At 38.9% G+C, this 19097-nt stretch overlaps 4 protein-coding genes and 1 pseudogene across 4 annotated transcripts; 3 read left to right on the forward strand and 2 right to left on the reverse strand.

Moving 5' to 3' along the window:
• The first annotated feature begins 2608 nt into the window (after window positions 1-2608).
• LOC133736905 (universal stress protein PHOS34-like) lies at window positions 2609-4348 on the forward strand. The gene is made up of 4 exons (XM_062164513.1): window positions 2609-2898; window positions 2989-3083; window positions 3665-3786; window positions 4009-4348. The coding sequence occupies exons 1-4, from the start codon at window positions 2724-2726 to the stop codon at window positions 4094-4096; spliced, it is 480 nt and encodes a 159-aa protein (XP_062020497.1). The 5' UTR covers window positions 2609-2723; the 3' UTR covers window positions 4097-4348.
• Window positions 4349-4528: 180 nt separating this feature from the next.
• On the forward strand, window positions 4529-5659 carry LOC133737836 (uncharacterized; annotated as a pseudogene).
• A 96-nt stretch (window positions 5660-5755) lies between these two features.
• Window positions 5756-9563, reverse strand: LOC133736186 (uncharacterized). The gene has a single exon (XM_062163629.1). The coding sequence runs from the start codon at window positions 8927-8929 to the stop codon at window positions 6230-6232; it is 2700 nt and encodes an 899-aa protein (XP_062019613.1). The 5' UTR covers window positions 8930-9563; the 3' UTR covers window positions 5756-6229.
• Window positions 9564-9707: 144 nt separating this feature from the next.
• LOC133736187 (phytochrome A-associated F-box protein) lies at window positions 9708-11011 on the reverse strand. Its single transcript, XM_062163630.1, has one exon. It carries the CDS (start codon window positions 10880-10882, stop codon window positions 9920-9922), a length of 963 nt encoding a protein of 320 aa, XP_062019614.1. The 5' UTR covers window positions 10883-11011; the 3' UTR covers window positions 9708-9919.
• Window positions 11012-16615: 5604 nt separating this feature from the next.
• LOC133737837 (uncharacterized) lies at window positions 16616-18936 on the forward strand. Its single transcript, XM_062165321.1, has 2 exons — window positions 16616-18720; window positions 18804-18936. Exons 1-2 carry the CDS (start codon window positions 16616-16618, stop codon window positions 18934-18936), a joined length of 2238 nt encoding a protein of 745 aa, XP_062021305.1.
• The last annotated feature ends 161 nt before the right edge of the window (window positions 18937-19097 follow it).

Here is a 19097-nt window from a genome sequence, read left to right on the forward strand (position 1 = left end):
CCCCCCCCAATCAATCCCTGTTTGCACAGTATTTAATGTAGTGATACTATTTATCTCTCATTATTATTATTTTGGTCAAAAAGAGAGATGAGAGCATTTACCTCTCATTAATTATTTACTAAAATTCATAAGAATTCATTTATTAGGATTCAATCAAATATAAGGAATTCTTTTTTTTTTTTTTAATTTTCTATTGTTCAACACTTAAACTTATTGCGGTTTACGGTTAATCTTTTAGTTTTGAAGTTTCATTAGATCATAGTAAGGATCAAACAATAACGTTTGTAAAGAGATTGCTTGCTATAGTTGAAGTCTAAAGAAAAATGTTGTGAAGTTTTTTGTTTCATTTTTAGTTATATGTTTAACTATGTCCCGACCCCCCCCCAATTACAAATCCTGGTTCCGCCCCTGTGTATGGCTCCGCAAAAGCGACACCAACTCATCAGCTCCGTCATTTGTCTAAGTAACCGCCAATTGCCTACAACAAAAGCAAAGACGAAACTAGAAAATTAGATTGATGGGAGCTAAATTTACCTTGTCCCCAATTCTACCTCAATCCTTTTTTTATTTTTGGCTCTTCTAATACATACATATATTTTATTTTCAAGAGAATTTTAGTGAGCTGCTGCACAACTAGATGAGTCTAGTTCCGTGCTTGAACAAAAGCTCGAGATGGCCGCAAAGAGGGAGGAGGCAGGGGAGTTTTTTTTTTTTTTTTGGTCTGCGGAGGCAGGGGAGCTTGAGACCTGGACAAGTTAACGTGGGGAATAGTTACTTTGCTTACAGAAAAAAAAATATCTTCTTGCCCAACATTTGTCAATATTGTGAGATCTTTTGTAAATGAAACCGACCGATAATTTGGTTAAAAATCGTAGAGTATTTTAGGTAAAAGGTCTAATGCATTACAGTTGAAATTCCAAGAGCATTTTAGATCATGATTTGGGATATTTATGTCGGAGAACTTTTCCACATTAACTAGATCATCTAATGCAACTCCACATCAGTGAAGTGTGTCATCCACTACTCTATAGAAGAATAAAAAAGAAACTACTGCTAAACATTTCTGGTAAAAAGCATAATACTTAGAGCATCTTTAGCAATATTAGCTATTTTTGAGTCAAATTTTAGCCAAAGTAGCTAAAAAGTCATTTTAGCTAGTCACTTTAGAAATACGTTTGCATCAGTGCTATCCATTATAACTAATTTTGAATTTATATTATTTTTTAAAGGAAGGTTAAATAGTTTAAATGTATTTAAAAATTACATAAAATAACTCAAAAGGAATGTTATAAATTATAGAGAGCATCATATCGCTCTCTATATTTAGGAGCGAGATAGCTAAAAGTTATAATGGAGAGCCACTTAGGAATCTGGTGCAGCTGTTAAAATATATAAAAAGCTCTCCAAAATAGCTAAAGAACAAAAATAGAGAGTCTGCTAAAGATGCTCTTAGTAAACCAGATTTGGCATAACAATTTGTTCAATACAATTTTTGGTACTTTATTATTTAAGAAACTAATAAAATTTTAAGATATATTAATACACTGATTCATAGACTGAATACATATATTAATTAACTAGAATCGAACTAATTTTCAAGGAGCTTTCTAATGAGGACTAATTGAAGACTTTCAAATCAACAATTTGGGAGACCCATTTTTCGATTACATTACGGCAAGTCAACTATTAAATGTTTATATATGTATGAGTAGATCACTTATGAAAGTTTTCTTCCAAATTGCTAATTGTTAAGGTACAAAATTAGATCAAATCAATGAACGAACCAAATCTGTCAAACATGAACTGTTCATGTTCATAACTGATAAATCACGATTATGAATGTTTTAACGATTTTCAATTTGGTTGAAAAATTATACAAATGATCTACACATAAATATCTAACGATTGATTTGCATAAACATGATCGAAAAGTGAGTCACACAAAAAAATTCTCAACTAATCTCATTAGAAGAGCTCCTTTAATTTTCATATATATCAAAGGGAAAACATCACAAATGGTGTATGAACTTTAGGCATTTCGACATTTTGGTGTACCAACTTTCATAACTATCAGAATGGTGTATCAAGTTTGCTATAATATTTCATTTTGGTGTACGCCGTTAAATTTTCCGTTATCTTTGCCTAAAAAAGAAAAAAAGAAAAAAAACTGACAAAGCTAAATGAATTTTTTTTTTTTTGACAAAGATAACGGAAAATTTAAAGGCGTACACCAAAATGAAAGATTAGAGCAAATTTGATACACTATTCTGATAGTTATGAAAGTTGGTACACCAAAGTGTCGAAATGCCTAAAGTTCATACACCATTTGTGAAGATATCCCTATATGAAATTAGTATATTGATATGTTAATGTACCATAGGCAGATTTCATGGTAAATTGCGCGTTGTGGTTTACGAAATACAGTAGTATTCTCTCCTACATTCCCGTTGTCCGTAGAAATCAGTGGGCGGGCTTGTGATACTCTCCCGCCCTTTCTAGAGGCGAAGCGAATCATTAGGATTAACGCTAACTTCGTAACCGCCACGTGCCAAACGACGCCGTCGCTGTCACCGTCTCTACTACTAATAAGAGAAACCTCATTCCAACACTTCTCCTTATATTAGACAGTGATCGAAATCAAACACAAGTCAAGAAGAAGCAGCAAAGATCGAAGGGTTTAATTTGTTTTTGTGAAGAGTGAGAGAAAAACAGATAAGTTATCCATGGCAGAGAAGCAAGTGATGGTTGTGGCGGCCGACGAGAGCGAGCACAGCGCCTACGCTCTGGAGTGGACTCTGGAACACTTCGTCACCCCGTTCGGCCCCAACACCCCGTTCAAGCTCGTCATCGTCCACGCCAAGCCCATGCCTTCCTCTGTCGTCGGCCTCTCCGGTCCCGGTAACTTATTAAGGCTAATAATTCATGGATTAATTGATTATGGTTGTGGTGTTTGGTTATCTGATCATTAGTTGGTGGAATTAACTGCAGGCGCGGCGGAGGTTCTGCCGATTGTGGATGCTGATTTGAGGAGGCAGGCTGCCCGCGTTAGTGAGAAGGCCAAGGAATTTTGTGCTTCTAAATCGGTATGTATTTCACAGAGTCTTGTGTTTTTGTGATTATCCCTTCTTATGTTCCTGAAATTGAGCTGGCACTTTTTCAGTATATGATTGTTATTGTATAGATGTGATCGCGTAATTCAATTGATTCCTGGATAACATAATGATGCAGTTTCGGAAAGTCTCTGCTTTTTTTTTTTCTTTGTTTTTGTGGGGGGATTTAATTTGCTATTATAGAATTCATTATACGACTTCTTTCACTTTGATAGTCAAAGAATCAATCATGCTCTTCAGACCAAAAAAAAATGAGAAGAGAAGAAGAAGAGAGGAATTAATCATGTTTTTCTTTTTCCATTTTTGTCTTCGCACGACTTGGTTTTGTATTTGGTAGCTGGACCATGGTTTTGCCGTTCACATGTTTAAGCAGAAATGGACTAGTGTTGAATCCAAGTTTTAAAGTCTTCTGAATAAGAAAGGGTTCATGTTAACATTCTCAGTTACTCTTTGTTTTTTTTATTCATATAATAAAACAGTAATGAGGTTGTGTTCTAGTCTGACAAGAACTTGGGTGATATGGAGATTTTCTGAACTTTTCATACTCTATGCAGATAAAAGATGTGGTCGTAGAGGTGATAGAAGGCGATGCCAGGAATGTACTCTGTGATGCTGTGGAAAGACACCATGCATCCGTCTTGGTTGTGGGTAGTCATGGCTATGGAGCCATCAAAAGGTATTCGTCACACCCTGTTCCAATGTCGCCAATTTTGAGAGTTCAGTTGTATGGTATCATCTGTGATTGATTAGTTTACTTTATTGAGGATGTAAACAAGAAGTTCAACTGCTTATGAACAGATGACCCAGCTCAAGTGTGTGTTTATTCAATCTATTAGCTGCGAAAAAATGTGTACATCATTGTGCAGAAATGTTAATGCTGTGTTTGATTTTGGTGCAGGGCGGTTTTGGGAAGTGTAAGTGACTATTGTGCTCATCACGCTCACTGCAGTGTTATGATCGTGAAGAGGCCTAAAACCAAACACTAAAGCCTCCTAGCTGATTGCCTGCTCAAAATGTTCGCGATATTACGATACCTACAATAAATTGGGTCACTCCGGTTTAAATAGTTTGATTGTTTAGACTTCAAAATATAGCATTGGCGTGTATTATGTAGTTGAGGATTGAAGCTCAAACTTCTGTTTAACCAGTACTTTTGTATAAACAGTTGTGATTGATGGCTTGCTGCACATAATGAGCACGTCCCAAAAGTAATAAAGTACCTTTTTCATTACAGAGAAGCACTATTTTCCATTGCTACGGTGGAGTATTGATATACAATGTGATGGCATAATCTTAATTTTTGCAAATAAGTGAAACTGGTTTACCATTAATGTGATAACTTTTTTTCCTTTCAAACCATTATCCGAAAGTTGGAGATTTTCATACAAAAGTTCTATCGTACTCGAGATTTTTCTGGTATGATCCGTTCGAAAAGTAAATTCAATGGTGAAAACTTCCAAAGTATGTCGCACCAAACTACAATAGAAATTCTCATTTTCATAATCAAGTGACTGTCAGTGGTCGGTAAACACCAAGACTATGCTGCCAAAACATGTAAACATTTAAAAAGAAAAAGGATTTTTGGAGAGGGCAGAGGAGGAGCTCCATCTGTCACATTGTAGTAAAATTATAATCTAGTTACGAAATCTTATAATATTTTATCTTCTGCCTGTCGAGGATGAAGTTGCTTTCTTTATGCAGAAGATCCAGTAGTACTCTGCTGTAAACTGAATTCCCTCCCCTGTTGCATATATATATATATATATATTTTTTTTTTTTTCTGATGAAATGAGAGCTTTCACTCGAAATTTTGATAGTTACATCTTCTTCTTTTCAAGAACACGGTGCACCCTCGAGATCCCTCATTTGCGACCAATTGATTAATTGAAGAAACAAACAGATAAAAATGAGAAATTAACTTTTCACAAACTCTTCACATAAAGTTTAAACATTGTGTATACAAGTGAGTACGCTAAAGTGTCCCACTTTATTTCGTAATATGAAGCTAACTACTTTTTAAACCATAAAACATTCTCGGAAAGAGTGTATATGTGTCTTGGTGAACTGTTGTTTGGGGACCTGAAGTTTTGCCAACTCTGGAGGCAGACCTGAAGAAGATAGCTCTTCGAGTTGTAGACAAGGCCAAGAAAATTTGCGTCAGCAAGTTGGTATAGTGATGCAAATTGAAGCTTGATTAGAACAAACAAAATTAGTTTTTACTTGACTGCATGACATTGTAGGTGACTGATGTGGTAGTGGAAGTCGTTGCTGGGGGTGCTAGGGATGTTTTCTGTGAGGCTGTTGAGAAACACAAGGCATCCATATTGGTTTCTGGTAGCCATGGCTATGGAGTTATCAAAAGGTACTTATATGTTTACGTCTTTACAATATAATAGTAAAGCTCGATTATTTCTAAATTATAAGCAGTAATGTCCTAATTCTGTATTTCACTCTCTTATTGCAGAGCTGTTTTGGGTAGCGTAAGTGATTACTGTGCTCATCGTGCTCATTGAACCATCAGGATTGTGAAGAAGCCAAAGATCAAATAAAGAACACCGGCTACCTGCTTCAAATACCTGAGAAGAAGAGAACATGTCATATTGAGAAAGAAATTGACAAGAGAAAGACTTTGAAAACGGAGAAGATAAAGGTAATAACTAATAACTCTTGTATATTTGCTTGATATGTTCATGTACAGTAGGATGCTATTTTTACAACATTTGATGAAGACCTAGCTACTACTAGACAATAGATCACATGTGCTATCTGAAGGAGTTGTCTGATGTACAATTGAAGTGTGTGGTAGCTGACATATAGCAACAAAGAACTGGTTTCTTGTACTACTGATAGTCTGATACAAGTGCACGAGTAGCCTCCTCTTGTGGGGAAGAATTCCAGATAGTTCCTTTGGGTAAGGATTTGCCTATGTGCATCCTCATTGCTGAGGCTACTGTGGTGATCATCTTGCTGTGAGATTATAGTGTTACTATATTGCAGCAGCTGCTGTGTCTGCCAAAATAATAAAGGATTGTGCCTGAATGGTAAGTGTCTTTGACTTACCACTTCCCTGATTAACAAACAGAGAAGGGATACAAAACAGTAACAAGTCGGTTGCAAACTCAAAAGGTGCAGTGATCTCTCAAGACCTGTCGAGCAAGATCAAATGATCCACACTGTTTGTAGATAAGATGTAGATTAAAAGCTGCTTCTCTGCGAAGATCACAGTAACCTGGTAATCGATTTTGATTGTAGTCTGGATTTTCATGGGGAAGTTTTGGTATGGGGTAGTCCTTCACATGAATGTCAAGAACTTTTTCGTAGTAGGAAGCTGCCAGAGTCACAAGGCCAACTTGATGGAATGCCCTGGCTATGTTGTACAAAGCCTCCTGGCTGCTTTTGCAAACCCGCAAATTGTTGTAGAGGAATGCAAAGCCCTGAGCAATACAGTGGTGCTTATTCTGAAGTCTATGTCCATGGGCCAAGTTGATTAAGGCAGTACCAGCACACAGATTAACCAGGGGATTCTCTGGCAATAACTTATAAGCTTCAAGGTATTCTCTTGCGGCATCCTGATGGCGACTTTTTCTTGTATAATGATGGCCACTTATGATACTGGGTGGTGCGCAGTCTTTTAATTTGTTGCGCCTATGGCGCCTGTGGCGCACAAATTTATAATGCTTGTCACGATACCAATCCTCCTTAAATCTGGAGATTACTTTGTAATAGCAATTCCAGACAGCATTGCTGTATGGATGCTGGTCTGCAATGTATTTTACATAGTTCAACCCCTGCTCAGGATCCGGATCGGTGTATGCTATTTGAGCTCCAAGAGTCCGAAGTTTCCCACGGAAAGCTGCCATGCCTTTACTTGATTTCAAAGCAAGCTTAAGAATCTTCAACGCTTCAGAATGTCTATTCAAGGAAGCGAGTGACTTACACAAATCTAATATGAGGTCATGATTCTCTTTTTCCTTGACTAGATCCGGCAGGGGAGGCTCTTTCTGTATTTCTTGTGGATCAATTTCAGGATCATCATCTGAATCTGAATAATCATCACTTTGACCGTCATGTCCAGCAGCCATTGCCTCAGTTCTCTTTTCCTCCTTTAGTTTTGCCTTTTCCTCAAGACGCTTCTTTTCTCTGTTAACTTTCCGATGATCTGGTAAAGGAAGTGCTCGTGATCTATTTCCCGAAAAAACGTTACATGTTTGCTGATCATCCAAGGCTTTGACTCTTTCTAACAATTCCTTTTTCAAGAGCTTCCTTTTCACTGTTCTCCCAAGTGATATAATCTGTAATGATTCGTGCACCAAATCATAGATTGCGTCCACAAGTTCCTTGTGCATCCCTTTAGCTCTGAAAATGTTGCAAAGCTTCAGCTTCACTTTTCCATCACACCACCATGGTGTTGCTTTATCAGTTGGGAGGTGAACACAGTCTCGATTTCTTGGAGGAGACAGCAGAGATATAGCTTCATCATCTCTAGATTCTTCAAGGAGAACAGAAGCCAATGTCAATCGAGCCTCAATATGCTCTTCAAGTGTCTTTAAAGCTTGGTAGAAGTAGAAAATTGCTTGTACTCTATACTTCAAGGACAAATAACATCTAGCAATTTTCAAATGTAAAAAGCCTTTATTAAATTCAGTGTTACTCTCTGCAAATTCAGTGAACAGACTTGCTGCCTTGCGCATGTTTCCGAGGTTAGCTTGGCAAATTCCTGCTTTAACTTTCATATCAAGAGGCAGCTCTTTTCCTGAATGGAGTGTCAGTTGTGCATGCTCAATATGCTGAAGAGCTTCATTATGTAAATTGTTTTCCATAAGTAGAGAAACTAACAAATCAATGACACTCAAATCAGCTTCAGTTGGATGTGCTCTGAGATACTCCTCCAGCACATGGATAGAGCGCTCACGCTGACCGCATTTTTCATACATCTCTGCTCCTGTCTTCAGTGCTTTAACATTACCAGGACAGGTTTGGATTATTTCTTCATACAATGCAGCAGCTTTTTCATAATCCTTAAGCTGAACATGGAGTGAAGCACGATCCAACTTCAGAGCGACAACATTTTCGGCTTCAGGATCAGCTGATATTGCTCTCGAAAGGCTAGTCGAAGCTTCAGAAATGTTCCCTACTTCCATGAACTTTGTAAAAATTAATGTCCACAAAGAAGGATTTTTCGGTGCTAAATGTCCAGCAACATGGTAGCAATTTAAGGCTCTATTTTTATCGCCAAGAGCACTATGGACATCTCCAAGTGTCTGATAGGAATCGGGCAAATGCGGTGCTTGCTTAATCACTTCTTTCAAGACGGGTATGGCCTCTTTGTAATCCCCAAGTGCATAGCAATTTCGAGCCTTACTAAGAAGGCTGCTAATTTCAGGGCTGCATTGGTTCTTTGATCCTTTTCTTCTACCTCTTTTCTTAAGCTTCCTTGATCTCCTTCGCGGCCTGCCCATCATGAACTCCATTAATTCCTCCTCTAAGCTTTCTTTAGAACCCTCATCTTTTCTGGCCTTCTTAACTGAACCTTTAGGGCGACTATCCCCAAGTGGTTTTCTTTTTTTCTTAGCTAAAGTCTCATACTCCTTCCCCACAAAATCTGGGTAAATTTGGTCAGCAAAAGTACCATCGTCTACAGAATCCAGAGGATTAAAGGTGTCATCTTCTTCTTCCTCATCCTCTTCTTCGGATTCTTCATCACTATCATCATCATCTTCTTCTTCCTCATCTTCTATAATGTCATCGTCAGCACCCAAATCAAACACATACTTTAAAGCCTCCCCACGATCACAACTAGCGTTGCCGTTTTTATCCATTATACAACCAAATTCACCCTCTAAACAAATACAGAAAAAGAAGAGCGAAATTGAAAAGAGAAAGCGGGATACCCAGAACAGAACCTGATTGAAAGAATTGAATCCGACCTGAAAGCTCGAATCTTTGTGATGCTGGGCCTTTGAATTTCGTGACCCAAGGCTTTGATTTGCTTTGCGTGCGAAATTGAGCTTCTTCTGTAATTTTTTTTTTTTGAAATAGGGCCAGTACGGCTGCCCTAAGCCTTGATCATTAATGAAACCTCAGAATACATGGGGGGACATGATACCTAAACCCCAAATCACAATAGAGAACAGCTTCTTCTGTAATTTTAGGATTCAAAGATCGTGTCTTTTCAGTCTTTTATGACTCTTTCTCATCCTCTCTGGCACTCTTCTTGCTTCCCACGCAATTTTCTTCTTGGGCCCACTCCAACCTTGTTCAGCAGGCAGGCCGATTTTAATAAAGACTCGAGTCTTTCAACTTCAGAACCAACTCTTTGACGGCAATCGATATCAAAAACTAGAGAGATAAGAGTCTCTTATCCAACACCATTTTTGCAGCTATTGTGGCCAATCTTGGTTTTTTCTCAGAGAAAAAAGAGAAGGCCAATCTTAAAAGAAGAGGGCTGTTGCTGTTCTAATTTCTGCCCCAGATATCGATTCACAATCTCCGTAAGATTTGAACCTGTGATTAGTTATTTGAGATAACACTAACCATTGGCAATTAGCATGTCCCATAATTAATTGCAAGAACAGAGCATATATATAGAGTTCAGAATAATTGAATTCAAATCTATTAAGAATAAACACTGCCAAATTTCTCTGCATCCTATCCTACACAAATGTAAGATGAACAAACGCAAATCACCACACTCTTATTGGAACGAAACGGAAACGGAAACGAAAACGAAAATAACAAACAAGAAAGACACAATGCTCTAAAATGGAAAACTGAGATTGAAACAAAAGGGGCAGTCAGGTTTCCTTCCACTAGGCATACAATGGCAAGTCGGTCCAGGCCCCGGAGACATGTCCATTGTCGCACACATAAGCCCTGACAACGGGTTCGCCATCGTCATGGTAGCCGAAACCGCGTCTCAAGCAGAAGGCGGAATGCAAATCCCAAGTCTGCTTGCAGGCGCAGTAGGCGCAATTGAGGTCGACTTTGGTCCTCTTGGCATCCTTGATGTTCCTCCACACTTGAGAGCCTTTGAAGTCCTTGAAAACCCCTCTGAAAAGCATGTAATTCCGCTTCTCTTCGATGTGAACACACCCAGGCCAGTCACAGATGTAGAGGCAATCGCCGCGAAACCGGCTGTGGAGAAGCTTGTTGCCTTGCTCTCGGCTCAGATTCCACACCCCGGAAGCCAGATGCGACCTCATCGACCTGCAGATCTTTCGCCTTTTTTGAATTCGAAACTCACCGCCCACTGAAACGCCGCCGTTCTCGTTCTCGTTCTCGGGGGCAGCAACAGCAGCATCCGATTCGGACTCGTCGTAAACCGTATCGAAATAGAGATCGTCGTAGAGAGACCAAGCGCAATCGGAAGCCGGCGGCGGCGGTTGGTGAATTTGGCTGGAGGAGGAGGAGGAGGGCTCCGATTGCGATTGCGATTGGGGGCGGTAACTTTCGTCGGGGCCGAGCTCGCGTTCGAGGCCGAAATCGGAATTCTCGAAGAGGACGCCGGAGTGGAGGAGGCCGGGGCAGCAGACGGCCAGCTTGTGGAGGGAGGACCAGCCGCCGGGGGGCTCGGAGGAGGAGGCGGCGGAGACGAGATCGGAGGGGAGGACGTTGCGGCACTTGGTCTTCCAGCAGACGTTGCGAATGAGGGAGGCGAATTTTGTGCAGGCGCAGGCGAGGCGGGCCCAGTTTCGAGGGTCGTCCTCCAGCTTGGAGAACAAGTTCAGGACGACGTCGTCCGGAAGCGTCGAGAACACGGAGTCGGAATTCATTTTGGGGTGGGTGGTTGGTGGCGGTGGTGGATTCGCTTTTTCAGTTCTGGCTCTTCTTCTACTGCCTCTTCTGCTTCATTTTTTTTTTTTTGGTTACACTCTTCTGCTTCATTTTTAAACCAAGCAAATTCTCTTTTCTTTTTCTTTGTCATTTTCGTCGCAGTTTGTTTTGGAAAAACATGTGGCTCTCCTCCACACTCGTTATTTTCGTATCTACTGTTAACTAAATAGTGTAACAAATAGGAAAAATGAATTAATTTTTTTTTTTTTGGAAAAATAAGAAAAACAAAATCTTTGAGTTAAAGTCTATTGCGCTTATTTTATAAAGAGAAAAAAAAAATCACAAATAGTGTATGAACTTTAAATGATTTTACACTTTAGTGTATTAACTTTCAAAACTATAAGACTGATGTATCAACTTTGTATTTCATGTATCACTTTAGTGTATGCCGTTAATTCCTTTGTTAAGTATGATCACGTGGTCTGTTATGTGCCATTTTTCAGGGTTATTTTTGTCTAAAGATCAAAATAGGCATAATGCAGACACAAAGTTTTTGTTTTTTTTTTTTTCATGCTTCTTCTTTTTAAACCTCCATTGTTGATTTCTGTTACTGAATAAAGCCTTGAATGCAATCACAAAATTGAATAGCTAGCTAAAACCACAACACATCGATACAAACACATCCAAAAGACTAAAGGAAAACATAAACACGAAAGCACAAAATCAAGAGAGGCTATCTCTGGACCAAGAGAGCCGGTGTGTGAAGCAACCTGGAACAAGAGATTGCGTAAACCCTAATCATAATCATCATAGATAGAGAGAAGCTGTTGCCACTTTTCAAGGAAAAAAATATTCCTGGGCTTAATTATTCCTTAAAAATAAGAGATGCAAAATCACTTACTATCCGTACACAGTGCTTCTCCATCAAGCCTGAAATACTTGTAATAATTCACCATTATCGATCACTCGACCTATCTGTAAGATTCGTGAATCTCAATGCGGTAAACCCTAGTTTTCTCAAAATCTCATAGAACAAATTGCAAGAGAGAATTGGGTTTTGACATGATTGTTTTGTTTCCCTATTGACACACTACTAGCAAAATAACAATACACACGGATTTACTGTAGTTAAAAGCCATAGATGTCTGTGCAAAATATAAATACAAACAGAAATCCGTGTGAAAAGAGCATAATTGGGCCCACAATAATTTATATAATAACAATAGCAACGGAAATCCGTGTGAATAAACAACAGTAACAGATATCTGTGTAAAAACTAAAACATTTTCACACGGATATCTGTGTGAAAATCAATTCACACTGATTTCTGTATGTATTATAAATTAGTTTATTTCGAAATCATTAATTTTTTTTTGTTATGTGAATTACGGAGGGACATATTTCCGTTACAATAAGTATTTGATACAGATTTCTGTGTGAAATGAGTAACACACAAATATCTGTTTGAAATGTTGACACAGATATCCGTGTGAAAAGAACATAATTGGGCCCACAATAATTTATATAATAACAATATCAACGGAAATCCGTGTGCATAAACAACAGTAACAGATATCTGTGTAAAAACTAAAACATTTTCACACGGATATTTGTGTGAAAATAAATTCACACTGATTTCGTTATGTGAATTACGGAGGGACAGATTTCCGTTACAATAAGTATTTGATACAGATTTCCGTTACAATAAGTATTTGATACAGATTTCTGTGTGAAATGAGTAACACACAAATATCTGTGTGAAAATATTGACACAGATATCCGTGTGAAAAGAACAATTAGCTATAGAATTCCGTGTGAAAAAAGAGACTACACACAGAATTCCGTGTAAATAATCGACTGACAATTGACATGATACTGATGATAGTTAGTGGTTACCGAGGTAAATACACACGGAAATCAGTTGCAAATGTGTAAGTATTGCACACGGATTTCTGTGGCAATTTTGCTTATAATTAGCAGATTGATCAAATTTTGCCATTGTTCTTATGTTCTTCTCATCAAACCAGCTGCTGATGTTGTGCTCCTTATTGCTGTTGATTCTCTTTTCAGGTTTGTATTTCAACTTCTCTCCATCTCATCATGTATATTGCAAGTAGGTTTGATGGTTTATTCATTTTTGTGATATTGATAATAATAGCCATATTCTTAAAAATTTATTGTTTGGATCCTTATTTTAGATTTGTGTATGTAAACTAAAATGATCATAAATAGGTGGTTGTGAAATAGGTTGATTGATTTGCTAGTATGTGATATAAATGATTAGAATTTACTACCTCAATGCTTAGAGTGGTATGGTTTAAATTTTTGAAAGAAAATATATAGGTATAATTTTATACCAATTGATTTTCTTTGAAAAATTTATACCATTCATCTTCCTATAATGTTTATACTTTTGCATTGCACAAAAACTTAGTACCCGTTTAAGGATTTGGTATTGGAATTTGAGGCCTCCATGCCAAATCCTTAAATTGTCCCATTTTTGGACAATTTGGTTGTAACGCCCCAAGCTGCACCTCACCAGCTTAAGCACGTCACAGTGCCGCGAGTCTCTAAAACATAAACCGAACGCTCGATTAACATCCTAGAGAACCGCTAGGCATTTTGTTTGAAAAACTTTTTGTACAAACACAGCGGAAGCTACAAACATTCTTGAGGTGAAAAACTTGAGTTGCTGAAATCTATTTCATTAGTCCAGAACTTGGATAAAGGCTCACACAAGGTTGAATTTCACTTGAAAAGAATTCAACTAAATGATGACGCGAGACTAGATAACAACAAGTTCCAGAACACAAAGTTCGAGAAATAGAATTTAGAATAAGGTCCACACGGTAATTTACCGAACTTGTTCTGCACACCCAGCTCCGTCCGCTATTGTCCAGTCACCAGTGCACAGTACCTGCATTCATACTGTTGTAGGGGTGAGCTTTCGTCCTCGCTGCTCAACAGGAACTCTAACTCGACTAGGTTTGAAAATCAACAGATAAATGTTTGGAGCTCCAGTATGAACACATGCTTAAACCAAATATTTAAAGGAACGACAAACTTTAATGTTTTTCAACTTGAAAACCGATGCATGATGCTTAAATAAATACGGCGCCAAATCCAAGTTTTACCTGATGGCCGGTCCCATAGACCCACTACACGACCTTACCTCAATTTAATTTATCACCAGGTAAGCGTAGCGAGAGCGTCCGCTACCTAGCTACACACACGGATCGGGTCGTCATTACGATCGCTCACCGTCCGACCGGCGTAACTAACCCTCCGGAGGTTTTGGGGATCGAACCCAAGGAAGTCAGAGTCACCCTTCGCTCTCAAGCCATCACATTTCTCACATGGTTTGGTTAGTATGCATTGCATTTGAACATGACCAAACCATACCAACTAACATGCATCATTTAATAACAATATAAGAAAATCACTAACCGAGGAGTGTCCTGAATCCCTACCTGGATTCCGATGCTTTCTCTCACGTACTCCGAGAGTCGCGAACCTTCTGTTCCTCGGTTAGCTAGAGTCCTAGATTCCGACATTTCGACAGTTAATAATCCATCGAACAATTATATGAGATCCCCGATTAATAAATCGTCTAACCAACTTTTCCTGGTTTGACCAGGAGTTGACCAAGGTTTGACCAACCTTTCCTGGGTTGACCAGGATTGACCAACTTTGACCATTGTTTGACCAATCGAGATAGGTTCGATAATTAACTTAGATTATCGAACATTCACTTGAAATTACGATATCAACCATATATATATATTAGGTGCACCCAAATTTTATCAAGGCCACCCAATATATACACATTTCTTTTCTTTACTCACTATCATTTTTACAAAATGCTTATGCAAACCAATGTTATAACAAATTCCCAACTTCATCAACAAATGAATTCGAGTATCCTTAACAATTTCGTCACATAGTAATCGGAATTACTATGGACACCCAGCCAAGCTTATTCCATTCTCAATTAAGGTGTGCCCAAAATACTAAGGACACCCAAGATCATAACTTGACCAATTCCACCCTTCAAATCCATTTCCTTGACAATTCATTTTATAAACCATAATAAAAATACCATAATAGTAACTCACAACAACTCAACAAACTAAACACACAACCAAGGTAATCTGAGCTCTACCACAACTCCACAGTTCATTGCATATACAAACAATCGATTCCAATCCAAAGTTTCAGTACCAGCAACAGATATACCAACTCAAGCTACTAACTTCGGATTTGCATCACAATAACCAAACTTCAATTCAAGATTTTGAATTATACCTTCAAAATCCAACTGCAAGCAAACCAAACTCCTTGCGGAAACTAGGTAGATGATGAACTGAGGATGTCAACGTGATCTACCCAGCCAACTGCCCAATTCCTTGTCTACAGTTGCAGTCGAGGCCGAGACCAAGCCAAGGAGAGCCGGAAAAGTCGCCGGTAACGAAGAACACGGCAGAACCGAGATGAACCCAGAAATGAAATCGTCAAAACGTGACCAAATTTGAAAAATAATTACACAGGCATGTAGACCATGAGGAGGAGATGAGGTTTGATACCAATTACAGGCCAGATGGTGGCCGGAATCTCAAAAACTTGCCGGAGCAGTCGCTGCTTCTCACCGTCGAGTCTCCCTCCTCGTCCGGTGCATGGGCGATCAAAGGCCACAGGTGTGACGACGATGACGAGTAGAAGCTATTGGCGGCCGCGCGCCGTCGTAGGGTGGCCGGACGGCATCCCTCTGGTCGGGTTTCCCTTCCGGGTCGTCTCTCTCTCTCTTTCGGTTCAGAGAACTCTGGTTCTCTCCCTTTCTCGATACTTCTGGTGTTCCCACGGGTCAAGATTCATATATACAAACTGACCCAATTAACAGTGGACGTACCTGATGAAGCGGTGGAAGAGGTGGATGGCTAGGATCGCTCCACATGTATTTTATTTCTTGAATTAATTTTCACAATCCCAAAACTTCGGATAGCCACGATAAATAGCCCGAGTATCCGAAGACTTCTCCGAAAATTTCCACGAACTCGTCATGACGTGTACTTTATTATCTAATTCTTAAATCGAGGATTTCACTATATGAAAATGTCTGAAAATTTCCTCGAGCATCTTAACATTTTTCGAGATCGTTGAATAACTTCGTGTACGATCTCCATTAAGCTCGATACATTTTTCCGGGGCTCACATTGGTAATGACGGATTATGTATATTCTATGATACCCATTCGTTGTTACATGTTATTGGAAAATTCGACCGGCCAACCCTATGATCCTGGTGTGCATATTAAGTTCGTGCACATGTAGGATCATAGGCGGAGTGCTGCCGAATTTTTCAATAATATGTAGCGATGATTTAGGGATCATAGGGATATACATAATATGTCATTTCTGAATGGGTTAGGTTCTACACCTTAGGAAAGAAGATATAAGGCGATAGTTGATTCATTCATCATGTGCATTTTTTTAATAGATTTTTTCATTATGCAGTGGTTCTCTATCGAAGCGGTTGAATAGTTGAGCAATATGGACAAAAATTGGGTGTTTCTGGATCGAGGAAGTGATGAATATATTTTTGGACTCCGGGCATTTATCAATCATGCACAAAATATCTCCCCTATTCCGAATAGAATTTACTGTCCTTGTAAAGAGTGTAAAAATCGATGGAGACAAACTGTAAAAGATATGGAGGACCATATATGTTGTGTAGGCATGTGGAATGACTATGTACACATTCCTTGGACCTCACACAGTGAGGAATTACCCATAACAAATGAAGTAGATGTAACACGTCCCTCCTCCTCCCAACAAGTTATGCCAGACCATGATATGGTTGATATGTTACAGGATGCATTTAGGTTTCATGATGATACAACCAGGCCTCAATCTTCTTCAGAGCCAATTGGACGTCCAGACTCTGGTCCTACGCCAGATGCCAAAAAATTCTACAAACTACTTGACGATGCAGATACTGATATTTTTCCAGGGGCACGGATAAAGAAGCTTGAATTTTTAGTGAGGTTATATAAGATAAAGTGTTTGCACTCAAATAGTGATGTATCTTTTTATGAAACTTTGGATCTATTGAGAGACACATTTCCTGCAAGTACGACTCTCCCAAAGAGTTTTTACAAGACAAAAAAAATGATCAAAGATATTGGGTTGTCATATGAAAAGATTCATGCATGTCCGAATGATTGTATGTTGTATTGGAAAGAGCATGAAAATGATACTAGTTGTCACGTTTGTGGTACTAGCCGATGGAAAAAGAAGAAGAATGACACTGAAGCTGGTGGAAAACCAAAAGCAGCTAAGATTTTACGTTATTTTTCATTAGGTCCTAGATTGCAACGTTTATATATGTCTCGCCATACTACAGATTCGATGTCTTGGCATTCAAAATTAAGGACTAAAGATGGGGTACTCAGACATCCTGCTGATTCTCCTGCTTGGGCAAAGTTGGATGAAAAGTATCCAGATTTTGGTAATGAGTGTCGTAATGTTCGCCTGGGGTTGGCTAGTGATGGATTTAACCCTTTTGGAATGATGAGCTCTTCACATAGTACTTGGCCTGTTGTGATGTCTGTTTATAATCTACCTCCTTGGTTATGCATGAAGCAGCCATACTTGTTCTTGTCATTGCTTATACCAGGCCCAAAGGGACCCGGTAACAATATTGATGTGTATTTACAACCATTAATGGAAGAGCTGAAGATGTTGTGGAATGAAGGGATTGAGACATATGATGCATTCAAGAAAGAGACTTTTACCATGCGAGTTGCTGTGTTGTGGACTATTAATGATTTTCCTGCATATGCCATGTTATCCGGTTATAGCACAAAAGGTTACAAAGCTTGTCCAGTGTGTGCTGAAGATACAGAGTCTGTTAGGCTGGTGAATTGTAAAAAAGAATGTTTTATGGGTCATCGTCGGTGGTTGAATGATGATCATCGGTACCGTAGATGGAAAAACAATTTTAATGGTGCTGCTGAACAAAGGCCTCGCCCAAAGCCTATGACGGGTACAGAATGTCTAAGAGCAACGCATGGTTTGATAATTCAATTTGGGAATGGGAAAAAGATGAAAATTCCTCGAAAACGTAAGCGAACATCTGATGGACCACCCGAGCAGGACTTTGGCAATTGGAGGAAGAGAAGTATATTTTTTGAACTACCTTACTGGGAGCATCTTTTATTGCGCCATAATCTAGATGTTATGCATATCGAGAAGAATGTCACTGATAATGTTGTTGGCACTTTACTTGGAGTTAAAGGGAAAAACAAGGACAATAAAAATGCTCGAAACGACTTGGTTCTTCTCAATGTCAAGCATGGTCTTCATCCTGTGCCCGTAGGTGACAGTCTAAGATATCCTTCAGCTAGCTTTAATTTGTTAAAGGAGGAGAAAACGATGATGTGTGAAGTAATGGCTGACTATCGACCACCAGACGGCTGGTCTTCCAATATTAGCAACTGTGTCCGAGTTGAAGAAAGAAAATTAATTGGGTTGAAGAGTCTGTCATATTTTGATGCAGTATCTACTCCCATGCCAATTGCTATTCGTAGGCCCATTAAGTGTAAACCACTTATTAAAGTGATACTAGAATTGAGTGGATTTTTCAGGCAATTGTGCACTAAGGTTGGTTCAAAAGCTTACTTTGAAGATCTATCGCGGAAGATTGCCTTAACATTATGTGATTTGGAGTGTATAATGCCACCCTCATTTTTTGACATAATGGAGCATTTACCCATTCATTTGGTTGATGAAGCTGCAATAGCAGGCCCAGTTCAGTATAGATGGATGTATCCTATTGAAAGGTAATTTGATTCCTATACGTTTATTAGTCATTAATATGTTAATTTATCGCTTCGCATGACTTAAATATATTGCTATTGTTTAGGTACTTACACACTTTGAAAGAGTACGTGCGCAATAAGGCTCACCCCGAAGGAAGCATTGCTGAAGGATACATCATAGATGAGTGTCTCTCATTTTGTACTATGTATTTATCAGGTGATACTGCATCAGAATGAACCAGACTATCTCGTAATGCTGATGACCCTAATAACATCGTCAGACCTGGATTGTCACTGTTGTTACAAAGGGACGAGCTTTAGAAACTCCCCAAAAGTTTATCTTGACTGATGAGGAGAAGCAACGAGCTCATACGCATACTACACCAATTTTTCAATCA

Source organism: Rosa rugosa, chromosome 3, assembly GCF_958449725.1.
Source record: "Rosa rugosa chromosome 3, drRosRugo1.1, whole genome shotgun sequence".
Lineage (NCBI taxonomy): Eukaryota > Viridiplantae > Streptophyta > Magnoliopsida > Rosales > Rosaceae > Rosa > Rosa rugosa.

What these genes read in the sequence shown, in the direction of transcription:
- LOC133736186 (XM_062163629.1), bottom strand. Translation starts at nt 8,929, where the DNA reads ATGGATAAAAACGGCAACGCTAGTTGTGATCGTGGGGAGGCTTTAAAG.
- LOC133736905 (XM_062164513.1), top strand. Translation starts at nt 2,724, where the DNA reads ATGGCAGAGAAGCAAGTGATGGTTGTGGCGGCCGACGAGAGCGAGCAC. An exon ending in CGTCGGCCTCTCCGGTCCCG is followed by an intron (nt 2,899 to 2,988) that starts GTAACTTATTAA and finishes AATTAACTGCAG; the next exon opens with GCGCGGCGGAGGTTCTGCCG. An exon ending in AATTTTGTGCTTCTAAATCG is followed by an intron (nt 3,084 to 3,664) that starts GTATGTATTTCA and finishes TACTCTATGCAG; the next exon opens with ATAAAAGATGTGGTCGTAGA.
- LOC133737837 (XM_062165321.1), top strand. Translation starts at nt 16,616, where the DNA reads ATGTGGAATGACTATGTACACATTCCTTGGACCTCACACAGTGAGGAA. An exon ending in TGGATGTATCCTATTGAAAG is followed by an intron (nt 18,721 to 18,803) that starts GTAATTTGATTC and finishes GCTATTGTTTAG; the next exon opens with GTACTTACACACTTTGAAAG.
- LOC133736187 (XM_062163630.1), bottom strand. Translation starts at nt 10,882, where the DNA reads ATGAATTCCGACTCCGTGTTCTCGACGCTTCCGGACGACGTCGTCCTG.